At 40.2% G+C, this 16,814-nt stretch overlaps 1 protein-coding gene across 1 annotated transcript in view; it reads left to right on the top strand.

Annotated features, from left to right (window-relative positions):
* The first annotated feature begins 625 nt into the window (after nt 1-625).
* The window catches only part of LOC763311, a 90,183-nt gene continuing 73,994 nt past the window's right edge, over nt 626-16,814 (top strand). Inside the window, exons 1-10 of the mRNA XM_030988885.1 lie at nt 626-689; nt 1,265-1,507; nt 3,421-3,663; nt 4,126-4,368; nt 4,831-5,073; nt 13,727-13,969; nt 14,430-14,672; nt 15,136-15,378; nt 15,841-16,083; nt 16,547-16,789. Of these exons, the coding sequence (XP_030844745.1) occupies nt 626-689; nt 1,265-1,507; nt 3,421-3,663; nt 4,126-4,368; nt 4,831-5,073; nt 13,727-13,969; nt 14,430-14,672; nt 15,136-15,378; nt 15,841-16,083; nt 16,547-16,789 (2,251 nt within the window). The remainder of the gene's footprint in view (nt 690-1,264; nt 1,508-3,420; nt 3,664-4,125; nt 4,369-4,830; nt 5,074-13,726; nt 13,970-14,429; nt 14,673-15,135; nt 15,379-15,840; nt 16,084-16,546; nt 16,790-16,814) is intronic.

Genomic DNA, 16,814 nt, shown 5'->3' on the forward strand with positions numbered 1-16,814 from the left:
CGCATACAACAAACGTACACTGGATTGACAAATACACTAATAATATCACTTATCAGTGCCTCTTACAATTAATTTCTTCACTCAATATCTTTTCTTTTTCAAGATATTTAAACCATGAAGTTGACAAAAATGATACCATTCTTGTAAAATATATATTGATGTGAATTTCTGTTATATTGCAGATAATGAAGCACCTATTCTGAACTGCGCAAATATATCTTCTACTACGGATGAGGGACTCAACTCATCGTCAACTTTTCTGCTAGATTCTACTGCAACTGATAATGTGGATTTTCATCTAGATGTGAATTGCTCCCATTCATCCGAAGATATATTCCTGATAGGGGACACCACTGTGAACTGCTCATCTACAGATGATGCAGGAAACACTGGCACTTGTCTTCTCTTTGTCACAGTAACAGGTGTGAATGTGGTTATACTTTGTATCTAAAAGTTCTGTCTTCGATCTAGCTTGGGATTTTGAGATATTTAAATTCTTGTGAAAGATAAATCCTCATGACTATGCATGTGTTCTAAAATTCATAATTTTGAGGAGTTTTTGCTTGATTTAACATTTTAACATTACTCTGAACTTATGTTATCTTTCAAAATAGCTGGAGGCATAATGTATTCTAGTCATCTCGTTATCCTAAGAACTAAGAGATGGATTTCTGCCAAACTTGAGTCATGTATGTATCTCATACAGTAGGCTTGCGGTTGCACCATGTGAAAGAGAGGGAGGATTGGTAATTCCTGAAAAGGACTCTTGATAATCTTTCCTTATTGAGTGTGTGTAGTTCTGGAAAGAACTGTTGGTGTAGTCTTGAAAGAGACTGTTAATTATCTTTCTTAGGTTATAGTTCTAAGGAGAACTAAAGTGCCCGTTGGAGAGGATAGGTGACGGGAGTGGCTCAAATTTTCGAACAGATTCACTACCAGTATCTGTCGTCACCTTATGATTGTCAAAACTCAAAAACTAAATGATGGATTGCCACCAAACTTGGCTCATTATCTTTCAGAGCTAATGAAGCGAATAGATTTTGGGGTTATGAGGCAAAATGTCAAGAGGTCATGGGGCTCATTATGTATGCAAAATATTGCCTTTTAACACATTATCCTTGAAACCTACGGATGAATTACTTTCAAACTTGAGTTTTTAAAATTACTTCTGATTTGGTTTGTCATTCTATGGCAAATGCACCATCTGCGGCTGTATGCAGTTGAAGAGCCATCTTGTTTATATCTCATATAATCTTTCCCACAGACAATGAGAAACCAGTGTTCGATCTATGCCCTGGTGACCAGGATGTCACCACAGACATTGGTTATCCTACAGCTGTGGTAAACTGGACGCAACCTACAGCAACAGATAACTCTGGTATTCATACATTGACATCCACTCACAATTCTGGCGAAAACTTTACAATTGGAAACAACACAGTCACCTACAACGCAACCGATGATGCAGGAAATACAGAAACATGCACCTTCTTTGTAATTGTATCTGGTAAGTGCTTGCTAATGCTTTATCCCCTGTGAAACAGTTTTCTATCCTTTAGTGAAAGCTGGAACCAGATTTCAGAAAATGCTTCATTTTGATGCTGTGTCCGTCCGTTTGTCCGTCCGTTCGTCCATCTGTATGTCCTGTTCTCATGAACAGATATTCTCAAGAAACGATTGATGGATTTCAGCCAAACTTGGGTCATTTATGAATCTTGCAGAGCCACTGAAGTGAATACATTTTGGGGTCGTGATGCCAAATGTCACAGGTCTTGGGGCTCATTTTGTATACAAATATAGCCTTTGAACACATTATCCTTAGAGCCTATAGATGAATAAATTTCAAAATTGAGTTTTTAAAATTAATTCTGATTTGGTTTGGTTTGTACAATTGCTCTATGGCAGATGCACCGTTTGCGGCTGTGTGCAGTTGAAAAGCCATCTAGTTTATATATCATATAATCTTTCCCACAGACAATGAGAAACCAGTGTTCGATCTTTGCCCTGGTGACCAGGATGTCACTACAGACATTGGTTTTCCTACAGCTGTGGTAAACTGGACGCAACCTACAGTAACAGATAACTCTGGTATTCATACATTGACGTCCACTCACAATTCTGGGGAAAACTTTACAATTGGAAACAACACAGTCACCTATAATGCAGCCGATGATGCAGGAAATACAGAAACATGCACCTTCTTTGTAATTGTATCTGGTAAGTGCTTGCTAATGCTTTATCCCCTGTTAAACAGTTTTCTATCCTTTAGTGAGAGCTGGAACCAGATTTCAGAAATGCTACATTTTGATGCGGGTCGTCCGTCCGTTTTTCCGTCCGTTCGTCCATCTGTATGTCCTGTTCTCATTAACAGATATTCTCAAGAAACAATTGATGGATTCCAGCCAAACTTGGGTCATTTATGAATCTTGCAGAGCTAATGAAGTGAATACATTTTAGGGTCATGAGGCCAAATGTCAAAGGTCATAGGGCTCATTTAGCCTATAATCTAGGCGGATTGCCGAGCTTTTTCCTTTGCTGCTAGACTAACCCTAAGCAGAACGTCTGATACGGCGAGACTGCGAACCGTGAGTCGCGAAGCGGCTCACCGCCTATAATCACTGGTCTAGCTTTAGTCGTTGTTTTTTTATTATCGACCATGAATCCGTGGCAGTTTTTCGTACGAAAAAACCTTATGAATACGAAATGAACTCAACCAATCAGAAACACGTATGGAGAGTCTATGCATATGCATATTATAAATCACGTGACATTACGTCATTTTCTTCATCCAAGATGGCGGGTAGTTCATGCGACGACGATCTTCTGCGAGAAAGTTTATCATATGCGGCCAACAAACTAGGCATTCCTAATGGAAAATTCAGAGAACTGCAGGAATCTGCTATTCGTAGCGTTATTGAAGCCGGCAGGGATATTTTTGTTGCATTACCTACTGGTTTTGGAAAGAGTGCAATCTTTTTTCGTTGCGGTTTCTTATATCTGATTGGTCGAACGTAACATAGGTGTACCTTATTTGGTAGGGCTGTTGAATGATTCATAGATCCGCCATTTTGAATATATATGAATATTGATTAGCTAGACCAGTGATTATAAGCGGTGAGCCGCTTCGCGACTCACGGTTCGTAGTCTCGCCGTATCAGACGTTCTGCTTAGGGTTAGTCTAGCAGCAAAGAAAAAAGCTCGGCACTCCGCCTAGATTATAGGCTAAGGGCTCATTATGTATGCAAATATAGCCTTTGAACACATTATCCTTAGAACCTATGGATGGATTACTTTCAAACTTGAGTTTTTAAAAGTGCTTATGATTTGGTTTGTACAATCGCTCTATTGCTGATGCACCATTTCCGGCTGTGTGCATTTGAAGAGCCATCTAGTTGAGATCTCATATAATCTTTCCCACAGACAATGAGAAACCAGTCTTCGATCTATGCCCTGGTGACCAGGATGTCACCACAGACATTGGTTATCCTACAGCTGTGGTAAACTGGACGTCACCTACAGCATCAGATAACGTTGGTATTCAGACACTGACGTCCACTCACAATTCTGGAGAAAACTTTACGATTGGAAACAACACAGTCACCTACAACGCAACCGATGATGCAGGAAATACAGAAACATGCACCTTCTTTGTAATTGTATCTGGTAAGTGCTTGCTTATGCTTTAGACCCTGAAAAACAGTTTTCTATCCTCTAGTGAGAGCTGGAACCAGATTTCAGAAATGCTACATTTTGATGCGGGTTGCCATCCGTTTGTCCGTCCGTTCGTCCATCTGTATGTCCTATTCTCCTTAGCAGATATTCTCAAGAAACAATTGATGGATTCCAGCCAAACTTGGGTCATTTATGAATCTTGCAGAGCTTATGAAGTTAATACATTTTGTGGCCATGAGGCCAAATGTCAAAGGTCATTGGGCTCATTATGTATGCAATTAAAGCCTTCGAACAGATTATCCTTAGGACCTACAGATGATTAACTTTCAAAGTTGAGTTTTTAAAATGTCTTCTGATTTGGTTTATACAATCGCTCCATGGCTGATGCACCATTTGCGGCTGTGTGCAGTTGAAGAGCCATCTAGTTTATTTCTCATATAATCTTTCCCACAGACAATGAGAAACCAGTCTTCGATCTATGCCCTGGTGACCAGGATGTCACCACAGACATTGGTTATCCCACAGCTGTGGTAAACTGGACGTCACCTACAGCATCAGATAACGTTGGTATTCAGACACTGACGTCCACTCACAATTCTGGAGAAAACTTTACAATTGGAAACAACACAGTCACCTACAACGCAACCGATGATGCAGGAAATACAGAAACATGCACCTTCTTTGTAATTGTATCTGGTAAGTGCTTGCATATGCTTTAGACCCTGAAAAACAGTTTTCTATTCTCTAGTGAGAGCTGGAACCAGATTTCAGAAATGCTACATTTTGATGCAGGTTGCCATCCGTTTGTCCGTCCCTTGGTCCATCTGTATGTCCTGTTCTCATGATCAGATATTGTCAAGAAACAATTGATGGATTCCAGCCAAACTTGGGCCATTTATTAATCTTACAGAGCTAATGAAGTTAATACATTTTGGGGTCATTAGGCCAAATGTCAAAGGTCATGGGGCTCATTATGTATGCAATTATAGCCTTCGAACAGATGATCCTTAGAACCTACAGAAGATTAACTTTCAAACTTGAGTTTTTAAAATGACTTCTGATTTGGTTTGTACAATCGCTCTATGGCAGATGCACGATTTGCTGCTGTGTGCAGCTGAAGAGCTATTTTGTTTATATCTCATATAATCTTTTCCACAGACAATGAGAAACCAGTCTTCGATCTATGCCCTAGTGACCAGGATGTCACCACAGACATTGGTTATCCTACAGCTGTGGTAAACTGGACTCTACCTACAGCAACAGATAACTCTGGTATTCCTACACTGACATCCACTCACAATTCTGGGGAAAACTTTACAGTTGGAAACAATACAGTCACCTACTACGCAACCGATGATGCAGGAAATACAGAAACATGCACCTTCTTTGTAATTGTATCTGGTAAGTGCTTGCTTATGCTTTAGACCCTAAAAAAACAGTTTTCTATCCTTTAGTGAGAGCTGGAACCAGATTTCAGAAATTATACATTTTGATGCAGGTCCTCCGTCTGTTTGTCCGTCCGTTCGTCCATCTGTATGTCCTGTTCTCATGATCAGATATTCTCAAGAAACAATTGATGGATTCCAGCCAAACTTGGGTCATTTATGAATCTTGCAGAGCTAATGAAGTTAATACATTTTGGGGTCATGAGGTCAAATGTTAAAGGTCATTAGGCTCATTATGTATGCAATCATAGCCTTTGAACAGATTATCCGCAGAATCTTCGGATGATTTACTTTCAAACTTGAATTTTTAAGATGACTTCTGATTTGGTTTGTACAATCGCTCTATGGCAGATGCACCATTTGCTGCGTGCAGCTGAAGAGCTATTTTGTTTATATCTCATATAATCTTTCCCACAGACAATGAGAGACCAGTCTTCGATCTATGCCCTAGTGACCAGGATGTCACCACAGACATTGGTTATCCTACAGCTGTGGTAAACTGGACTCTACCTACAGCAACAGATAACTCTGGTATTCCTACACTGACATCCACTCACAATTCTGGGGAAAACTTTACAATTGGAAACAACAGAGTCACCTACAACGCAACTGATGATGCAGGAAATACAGAAACATGTACCTTCTTTATAATTGTATCTGGTAAGTGCTTGCTAATGCTCTATCCCCTGTGAAACAATTTTCTAGCCTCTAGTGAGAGCTGGAACCAGATTGCAGAAATGCTACATTTAGATGCAGGTTGCCATCCGTTTGTCCGTCCGTTCGTCCATCTGTATGTCCTGTTCTCCTTACAAATTTTCTCAAGAAACAATTGATGGATTCCAGCCAAACTTGGGTCATTTTTTAATCTTGCAGAGGTAATGAAGTGAATACATTTTGGGGTCATGAGGCCAAATGTCAAAGGTCATGGTGTTCATTATGTATGCAAATATAGCCTTTGAACACATTATCCTTAGAACCTACGGATGGATTACTATCAAACTTGAGTTTTTTAAATTGCTTATGATTTGATTTGTACAATCGCTCTATGGCTGATGCACGATTTCCGCCTGTGTGCAGTTGAAGAGCCATCTAGTTCAGATCTCATATAATCTTTCCCACAGACAATGAGAAACCAGTCTTCGGTCTATGCCCTGGTGACCAGGATGTCAATACAGACATTGGTTATCCCACAGCTGTGGTAAACTGGACGTCACCTACAGCAACAGATAACGTTGGTATTCAGACACTGACGTCCACTCACAATTCTGGAGAAAACTTTACAATTGGAAACAACACAGTCACCTACAACGCAACCGATGATGCAGGAAATACAGAAACCTGCACCTTCTTTGTAATTGTATCTGGTAAGTGCTTGCTTATGCTTTAGACCCTGAAAAACAGTTTTCTATTCTCTAGTGAGAGCTGGAACCAGATTTCAGAAATGCTACATTTTGATGCAGGTTGTCCATCCGTTTGTCCGTCTGTTCGTCCATCTGTATGTCCTGTTCTCCTTAGCAGATATTCTCAAGAAACAATTGATGGATTTTAGCCAAACTTGGGTCATTCATGAATGTTGCAGAGATAATGAAGTTAATACATTTTGGGGTAATGAGGCCAAATGTCAAACGTCATTGGGCTCATTATGTATTTAATTAAAGCCTTCGAACAGATTATCCTTAGAACCTACGGATGATTAACTTTCAAACTTGAGTTTTTAAAATGATTTCTGATTCTGTTTGTACAATCGCTCTATGGCATATGCACCATTTGCTGCTGTGTGCTGCTGAAGAGCTATTTTGTTTATATCTCATATAATCTTTCCCACAGACAATGAGAAACCAGTCTTCAATCTATGCCCTAGTGACCAGGATGTCAATACAGACATTGGTTATCCCACCGCTGTGGTAAACTGGACGTCACCTACAGCAACAGATAACGTTGGTATTCAGACACTGACGTCCACTCACAATTCTGGAGAAAACTTTACAATTGGAAACAACACAGTCACCTACAATGCAACCGATGATGCAGGAAATACAGATACATGCATCTTCTTTATAATTGTATCTGGTAAGTGCTTGCTAATGCTTTATCCCCTGTTAAACAGTTGTCTATCCTTTAGTAAAAGCTGGAACCAGATTTCAGAAAATGCTTCATTTTAATGCTGTGTATGTCCTTTTGTCCGTCCGTTCGTCCATCTGTATGTCCTGTTCTCATGATCAGATATTCTCAAGATCAGATATTCTCAAGAAACAATTGATGGATTCCAGCCAAACTTGGGTCATTTATGAATCTTGCAGAGCCAATGAAGTGAATACATTTTGGTGTCATGAGGCAAAATTTCCAAGGTCATGGGGCTCTTTATGTATGCAAATATAGTCCTTGAACACATCCTTGGAACCAACGGATAAATAACTTTCAAAGTTGAATTTTTTAAATGTCTTCTGATTTGGTTTGTACAATCGCTCAATGGCAGATGCACCATTTTCAGATGTGTGCAGTTAAAGAGCCATCTATTTTATATCTCATGAAATCTTTCCCACAGACAATGAGAAACCAGTCTTCGATCTATGTCCTGGTGACCAGGATGTCACCACAGACATTGGTTATCATACAGCTGTGGTAAATTGGACGCAACCTACAGCAACAGATAACTCTGGTATTCATACATTGACATCCACTCACAATTCTGGGGAAAACTTTACAATTGGAAACAACACAGTCACCTACAACGCAACCGATGATGCAGGAAATACAGAAACCTGCACCTTCTTTTTAATTGTATCTGGTAAGTGCTTGCTAATGCTTTATCCCATGTAAAACAGTTTTCTATCATTTAGTGAGAGCTGGAACCAGATTTCACAAATGCTACATTTTGATGTGGGTTATCCGTCCGTTCATACATCTGTATGTCCTGTTCTAATAATCAGATATTCTCAAGAAACAATTGAAGGATTCCAGCCAATTTCGGGTCATTTATAAAATCTTGCAGAGCTAATGAAGTGAATACTTATTGGGCCATGAGGCAAAATGTCAAAGGTCATGGGGCTTATTATGTATGCAAATATAGACTTTGAACACATTATCCTTGGACCCTAAGGGTGAATAACTTTCAAACTTGAGTTTTTAAAATGTCTTCTGATTTGGTTTGTTCAATCGCTCTATGGCTGATGCACCATTTGCGGCTGTGTGCAGTTGAAGAGCCATCTAGTTTATTTCTCATATAATCTTTCCCACAGACAATGAGAAACCAGTCTTCGATCTATGCCCTGGTGACCAGAATGTCACCACAGACATTGGTTATCATACAGCTGTTGTAAACTGGACGCAACCTACAGCAACAGATAACTCTGGTATTCATACATTGACATCCTCTCACAATTCTGGGGAAAACTTTACAATTGGAAACAACACAGTAACATACACTGCAACCGATGATGCAGGAAATACAGAAACATGCACCTTCTTGATATTTGTATCTGGTAAGTCCTCGTCTAATGCTTTATCCCCACGTTAAACAGTTTTGTATTCTCTAGTGAGAGCTTGAGTCAGATTTCAGATATGCTGCATGTTTATGCCTCTGCAACGAAGTAGCTGGAAGAATTTTATTTTCAGATTGTACGTTTGTTTTGTCCGTCCGTCTATCCGTCCGTATATCCGTCTATACTTTCTGTTCACTAGATCGCCTATTCTCAAGAACCATTTGATGGATTCCCTCCAAACATGTGTCATGTACAGTGTATGTATCTTGCCAAACCATCGAAATGATTAGATTTTAGGGTCAGAGGTTACAGGTAACAGGGCTCATTATGTTTGGAAAAATAGCCTTTAAATTCTCACGATAGACCCAATGCGCATGTGTGCGCGCACTTGATAAATAAATTAACGTGCACAGCTAGGTGTGCGCCTGCTGGTACCATGGTGATGTGATTTTGACATAATGACCAGACTGCATGTATGTAAGTAACGCGTACAACAAACGTACACTGGATTGACAAACACACTAATAATATCACTTATCAGTGCCTCTTACAATTAATTTCTTCACTCAATATCTTTTCTTTTTCAAGATATTTAAACCATGAAGTTGACAAAAATGATACCATTCTTGTAAAATGTATATTGATGTGAATTTCTGTTATATTGCAGATGATGAAGAACCTATTCTGAACTGCGCAAATATATCTTCTTCTACGGATGAGGGACTCAACTCATCGTCAACTGTTCTGCTAGATTCTACTGCAACTGATAATGTGGATTTTCATCTAGATGTGAATTGCTCCCATTCATCCGAAAATATATTCCTGATAGGGGACACCACTGTGAACTGCTCATCTACAGATGATGCAGGAAACACTGGCACTTGTCTTCTCTTTGTCACAGTAACAGGTGTGAATGTTGTTATTCTTTATATCTAAAAGTTTTGTCACCGATCTAGCTTGGGATTTTGAGATATTTAAATTCTTGTGAAAGATAAATCCTCATGACTATGCATGTGTTCTAAAATTCATAATTTTGAGGAGTTTTTGCTTGATTTAACATTTCAACATTACTCTGAACTTATGTTATCTTTCAAAATAGCTGGAAGCATAATGTATTCTAGTGATCTCGTTATCCCAAGAACTAAGAGATGGATATCTGCCAAACTTGGGTCATGTATGTATCTCATACAGTAGGTTTGCGGTTGCACCATGTGAAAGAGAGGGAGGATTGGTAATTCCTGAAAAGGACTCTTGATAATCTTTCTTTATTCAGTGTGTGTAGTTTTGAAAAGAACTGTTGGTGTAGTCTTGAAAGAAACTGTTAATCCTTTTTTTAGGTTATAGTTCTAAGGAGACCTAAAGTGCCGGTTGGAGAGGATAGGTGACGGGAGTGGCTCAAAGTTTCGAACAGGTTGACTACCAGTATCCGTCGTCAGGTTATGATTGTGAAAACTCAAGAACTAAATGATGGATTGCCACCAAACTTGGCTCATCTTGCAGAGCTAATGAAGCGAATAGATTTTGGGGTTATGAGGCAAAATGTCAAAGGTCGTTGACCTACCTTGACCTTAGCATTCCGCACCATCTGGAAGATGTGTGATGGCTTCTGCTTCATGACGTCAAGCCAGATTTCCTGTCTTGTGACGTTCTGGTCGCTTCTGTGAGGGATCCCAGACATCTAGTAGCACAATCGGCCTTTACATAATCTATCCATTTCTTGGCTGGTCTGCCCCGGGGTCTATCACCATGGATATCAGAAGTTAGGAGTATCTTTGGGTATCGTGATGGTCTCATCCTGTTAACGTGGCCAAAGAATCGTAGCCGTTTTTTGGCTATTTTGTCCAGAATGGTTTCATCCAGTTCTAGAGTCTTCCGAATTGTTGTATTCCTTATTCTGTCTAGTCTGGTTACCCCCAAGATTTTTCGGAGGCAGATCATTTCGAAGGTAAGGAGCCTGTTCTCGTCTTCTTTTTTCAGTGTCCATGTTTCTGATCCATACATAAGGATGGATAGGATGAGTACCTTATATAGTTGAAGTTTTGTAACATCTCTAATGTCTTTGGCTGTCAATATGCTGTGAAGACTTTGAACAGCACCCAGGGCTTTTCCAATTCTATTCTTTATGTCCTCTGTGCATTTTCCTGATTGAGTGATGGTACCTCCCAGGTAAACAAACTTTTCCACCTGTAGTAGTTTGGTTCCACCTATGCTGATGTTAATGACTTGCTGCTGTTTACTGATGACCTGGACCTCTGTCTTGGCAATATTGATTTTGAGGCCAAAGTTTGAGCTCCACTGTTGTATACAATCTACAATGGACTGGAGATCTATTTCGTTGCATGCAAGAATAACTATGTCGTCTGCGAAGCGGAGGTTGTTGATCAGATGGCCTTGGATGTTTATTCCAATAGGGGTGTCATAGGTGGCATGTAACATAACCATTTCGAGGATGATGTTGAATAGCTGTGGTGATAATACACAGCCCTGGCGTACACCCACAATTGTTGGGAACCAGTCTGTAAGTTCGCCATTTACCCTGACTGCACTAGCTGAGATTTTGTATAGTGCTTTTAGGAGACAGATTGTCTTATTGGAGTAGCCAAAGAATCTCATAGCTTTCCAAAGTCCTTCCTGCCATATTGAATCGAATGCCTTCTCGAAGTCTATATAACAGCAAAACAGACTTCTGTTCTTTTCAAGGTGCTTTTCTGCAATTTGTCTTAGCGTAAACAGTTGGTCTATGGTTGATCTCCCTGGTCGTAAACCTGCCTGGGACTCTGATAAAATTTCCTCTGTCTTCTTCAAGATTCTTCGTTGAAGGATTGATGCAAATATCTTTCCTGCATGGCTAAGTAAGCTGATTCCCTGGTAGTTTCCGCAATCAAGCTTATCCTTCTTCTTGAATATAGGTGTTATAATGGCTCTGCCCCAGTCAGTTGGGAAAGATTCTTTTCTCCAGATTAGGTTGCAGAGTTTGTGAAGGATGTCAGTGCCACTCTCTCCGGATGCTTTTAACTCCTCTGCTGTTATACTATCATAGCCTGGGGCCTTTCCATCTGACATCCTTTTGATAGCACTAATGACCTCCTCTTTAAGTATTTCAGGCTCTTCCTCCATACTAGTCATCTGTGCAATTCCCTCAGTTACATCCTTGTTGATGGGATTCTGGTTGTTATAAAGTTCGTCGTAACTTTCTTTCCATCTCCTTTTTACATCCTCTATCTCTGTCAGTACTTGTCCATCTTTGCTCTTTACTGTTTGCATCTTGATATTTGGTTTCCTAGTGAGTTTCTTGATTGTTGAGTAGACTTCTTTGGACTTAGCTGCTTGGTGTGCCTTATCAACCTTTTTACATAGATCTTGAATCCATCTGTCCTTACATCCTTTTGTCTTTCTCTTTATTTCCCTGTTTAGGAAATTATAGTGGGCTCTCTTTGTAGTATCACTTAACTTCTCCTGCTTAACCCTTTTCCTTTGGTCACTTAGTTGGAGCACCTCCTCGCTTATCCAAGGGGCCTGAGGTTGACTCTTTCTGTTTCCGAGAAGTTTGGTCGATGTCTCGCTGTATGCTGACTTGATGCCTTCCCATAGATTTTCCACATCTGTGTTTTCATCATCTAGAAGTGGGCCAAACCTTCCTCCAATTTCTATTTCATAATTTGAGCGGACGTCTGCTTCTTTGAGTTTTAGAAACTTGGGTTTTCCTCTAACTTTAAATCTCAGTCTTAAGTTTGCAATGACTAACTGGTGATCTGAGCCTATGTCAGCACTGGGGAAACTCCTGGAGTTGTTGATTGAGCTTTTCCATTTGCTGTTAATCATTATGAAGTCTATCTTGTTGTGAGTCTTTTGATCAGGTGATTCCCATGTCCATTTTCTACTTGTTTTGGCTTGTTTAAACATGGTATTGGTGATAACAAGATCATTCGCTGCACAAAAATTGAGTAGTTTCTCTCCTCTGGCATTTGCCTTTCCAAACCCATGTTGGCCTAGAACTTGTTTCCATTGTGAGTAACTGTCTCCCACTTTTGCATTTAGATCCCCCATCACTATCAGAATGTCTTTCTTTGGTGCAGAATTGATTGCTTCTTGAAGTTGGTCATAAAATTCGTCTACTAGTTCTTCATTATCAGCTGTATTTGGGGCATAAACTTGGATCACTGTAACGGCACCTGCTTGAGTCTGGAATCTGGCAGTGATCAATCTGGATGAAATAGGATGATATCCTAGGAGTGAGTTCTGGGCTGTTTTGTTCAGAATCAGTGCTACACCCCCTCTGTGTAGAGTTTCATTTCCTGAGCATAGTATTTTGTACCCTTCAGAGGTAAACTCTCCCTTGTCAGTCCAATGTGTTTCTGATACACCTACTATCTCCCATTTAAAGTTGTTTAGTTGGTGAAGTAGGATTTCGAGGTTCCCTGGTTGATGTAGCGTTCTCACATTCCAGGTTCCTATTCCAATTGTCTTTTTTGTTGTTAGTAAAGCATCTCTTTTCCGTGGTTTATCAACACCATCTCTTCCAATTGGCTTTGGAGTTGGCACGTCATGTTGCACTACTCTCTGTAGGCCCCCGGAAAGAAGTGGCAAATTAGTAGAGGCAGGGGCTTTAACCCTGGTGCTTTTATGGCTTTTCATCATGAAGTAGTTTCACTCAAAACTAGCTAGGCGGGTGAGTCGGTCCTCTCCTAGCCAACCTGGTTCGTTCGTAGCTGACAAATTTGGTTGTCAGCTAGTCACCCCCACCGGCAAAAAGGTGAAACCAGGACGTTTACCTGTATCCACACAAGTCGGTCGTCCCCTCACACTGAGTGCTTCCAGGGACGGTCTCCTGTCTCGTATCCTCCTATCACAAGTGATAGGAGGATACTGGTTTTTTCTTCCTCTCACTAGAAGTGAGAGTGAAGAGGGGGGTGAGTGAGAGTTAAGCAGGGGTCATGGGGCTCATTATGTATGAAAAATATTGCCTTTGAACACATTATCCTTGGAACCTACGGATGAATAACTTTCAAACTTGAGTTTTTAAAATTACTTCTGGTTTGGTTTGTCATTCTATGGCAAATGCACCATTTGCGGCTGTGTGCAGTTGAAGAGCCATCTTGTTTATATCTCATATAATCTTTCCCACAGACAATGAGAAACCAGTCTTCGATCTATGCCCTGGTGACCAGGATGTCACCACAGACATTGGTTATCCTACAGCTGTGGTAAACTGGACGCAACCTACAGCAACAGATAACTCTGGTATTCATACATTGACATCCACTCACAATTCTGGGCAAAACTTTACGATTGGAAACAACACAGTAACCTACAACGCAACCGATGATGCAGGAAATACAGAAACATGCACCTTCTTTGTAATTGTATCCGGTAAGTTCTTGCTAATGCTTTATCCCCTGTGAAACAGTTTTCTATCCTTTAGTGAAAGCTGGAACCAGATTTCAGAAAATGCTTCATTTTGATGCTGTGTCCGTCCGTTTGTCCGTCCGTTCGTCCATCTGTATGTCCTGTTCTCATGATCAGATATTCTCAAGAAACGATTGATGGATTTCAGCCAAACTTGGGTCATTTATGAATCTTGCAGAGCCAATGAAGTGAATACATTTTGGGGTCGTGATGCCAAATGTCACAGGTCTTGGGGCTCATTTTGTATACAAATATAGCCTTTGAACACATTATCCTTAGAGCCTACGTATGAATAAATTTCAAAGTTGAGTTTTTAAAATTAAGTCTGATTTGGTTTGTACAATTGCTCCATGGCAGATGAACCATTTGCGGCTGTGTGCCGTTGAAAAGCCATCTAGTTTATATATCATAATCTTTCCCACAGACAATGAGAAACCAGTCTTCGATCTATGCCCTGGTGACCAGGATGTCACTACAGACATTGGTTATCCTACAGCTGTGGTAAACTGGACGCAACCTACAGCAACAGATAACTCTGGTATTCATACATTGACGTCCACTCACAATTCTGGAGAAAACTTTACAATTGGAAACAACACAGTCACCTACAACGCAACCGATGATGCAGGAAATACAGAAACATGCACCTTCTTTGTAATTGTATCTGGTAAGTGCTTGCTAATGCTTTATCCCCTGTTAAACAGTTTTCTATCCTTTAGTGAGAGCTGGAACCAGATTTCAGAAATGCTACATTTTGATGCGGGTCGTCCGTCCGTTTGTCCGTCCGTTCGTCCATCTGTATGTCTTGTTCTCATTAACAAATATTCTCAAGAAACATTTGATGGATTCCAGCCAAACTTGGGTCATTTATGAATCATGCAGAGCTAATGAAGTGAATACATTTTGGGGTCATCAGGCCAAATGTCAAAGGTCATAGGGCTCATTATGTACGCAAATATAGCCTTTGAACACATTATCCTTAGAACCTATGGATGGATTACTTTCAAACTTGAGTTTTTAAAATTGCTTATGATTTGGTTTGTACAATCGCTCTATGGCTGATGCACCATTTCCGGGTGTGTGCAGTTGAAGAGCCATATAGTTGAGATCTCATATAATCTTTCCTACAGACAATGAGAAACCAGTCTTCGATCTATGCCCTAGTGACCAGGATGTCACCACAGACATTGGTTATCCTACAGCTGTGGTAAACTGGACGTCACCTACAGCAACAGATAACATTGGTATTCAGACACTGACGTCCACTCACAATTCTGGAGAAAACTTTACAATTGGAAACAGCACAGTCACCTACAATGCAACCGATGATGCAGGAAATACAGAAACATGCACCTTCTTTGTAATAGTATCTGGTAAGTGCTTGCTTATGCTTTATACCCTAAAAAACAGTTTTCTATTGTCTAGTGAGAGCTGGAACCAGATTTCAGAAATGCTACATTTAGATGCAGGTTGCCATCCGTTTGTCCGTCCGTTCGTCCATCTGTATGTCCTGTTCTCCTTAGCAGATATTCTCAAGAAACATTTGATGGATTCCAGCCAAACTTGGGTCATTTATGAATCTTGCAGAGCTAATGAAGTTAATACATTTTGGGGTCATGAGGCCAAATGTCAAAGGTCATGGGGCTCATTATGTATGCAATTAAAGCCTTCAAACAGATTATCCTTAGGACCTACAGATGATTAACTTTCAAACTTGTGTTTTTAAAATGGCTTCTGATTTAGTTTGTACAATCGCTCTATGGCAGATGCACCATATGCTGCTGTGTGCAGCTGAAGAGCTATTTTGTTAATATCTCATATAATCTTTTCCACAGACAACGAGAAACCAGTCTTCGATCTATGCCCTGGTGACCAGGATGTCAATACAGACATTGGTTATCCCACAGCTGTGGTAAACTGGACGTCACCTACAGCATCAGATAACGTTGGTATTGAGACACTGACGTCCACTCACAATTCTGGAGAAAACTTTACGATTGGAAACAACACAGTCACCTACAACGCAACCGATGATGCAGGAAATACAGAAACATGCACCTTCTTTATAATTGTATCTGGTAAGTGCTTGCTTATGCTTTATACCCTGTTAAACAGTTTTCTATCCTCTAGTGAGAGCTGGACCTAGATTGCAGAAATGCTACATTTTGATGCAGGTTGTCCATCCGTTTGTCCGTCCTTTGGTCCATCTGTATGTCCTATTCTAATGATCAGATATTCTCAGGAAACAATTGATGGATTCCAGCCAAACTTGGGTCATTCATAAATCTTGCAGAGCTAATGAAGTTAATACATTTTGGGGTCATGAGGCCAAATGTCAGAGGTCATGGGGCACATTATGTATGCAATTATAGCCTTCGAACAGATTATCCTTAGAACTTACGGATGATTAACTTTCAAACTTGAGTTTTTAAAATGACTTCTGATTTGGTTTGTACAATCGCTCTATGGCTGATGCACCAATTGCTGCTGTGTGCAGCTGTAGAGCTATTTTGTTTATATCTCATATAATCTTTCCCACAGACAATGAGAAACCAGTCTTCGATCTATGCCCTAGTGACCAGGATGTCACCACAGACATTGGTTATCCTACAGCTGTGGTAAACTGGACTCTACCTACAGCAACAGATAACTCTGGTATTCCTACACTGACATCCACTTACAATTCTGGGGAAAACTTTACAGTTGGAAACAATACAGTCATCTACAACGCAACCGATGATGCAGGAAATACAGAAACATGCACCTTCTTTGTAATTGTATCCGGTAAGTTCTTGCTAATGCTTTATCC

The sequence above is a fragment of the Strongylocentrotus purpuratus genome, unplaced genomic scaffold, assembly GCF_000002235.5.
Source record: "Strongylocentrotus purpuratus isolate Spur 01 unplaced genomic scaffold, Spur_5.0 spur5_scaffold_18, whole genome shotgun sequence".
NCBI lineage: Eukaryota > Metazoa > Echinodermata > Echinoidea > Camarodonta > Strongylocentrotidae > Strongylocentrotus > Strongylocentrotus purpuratus.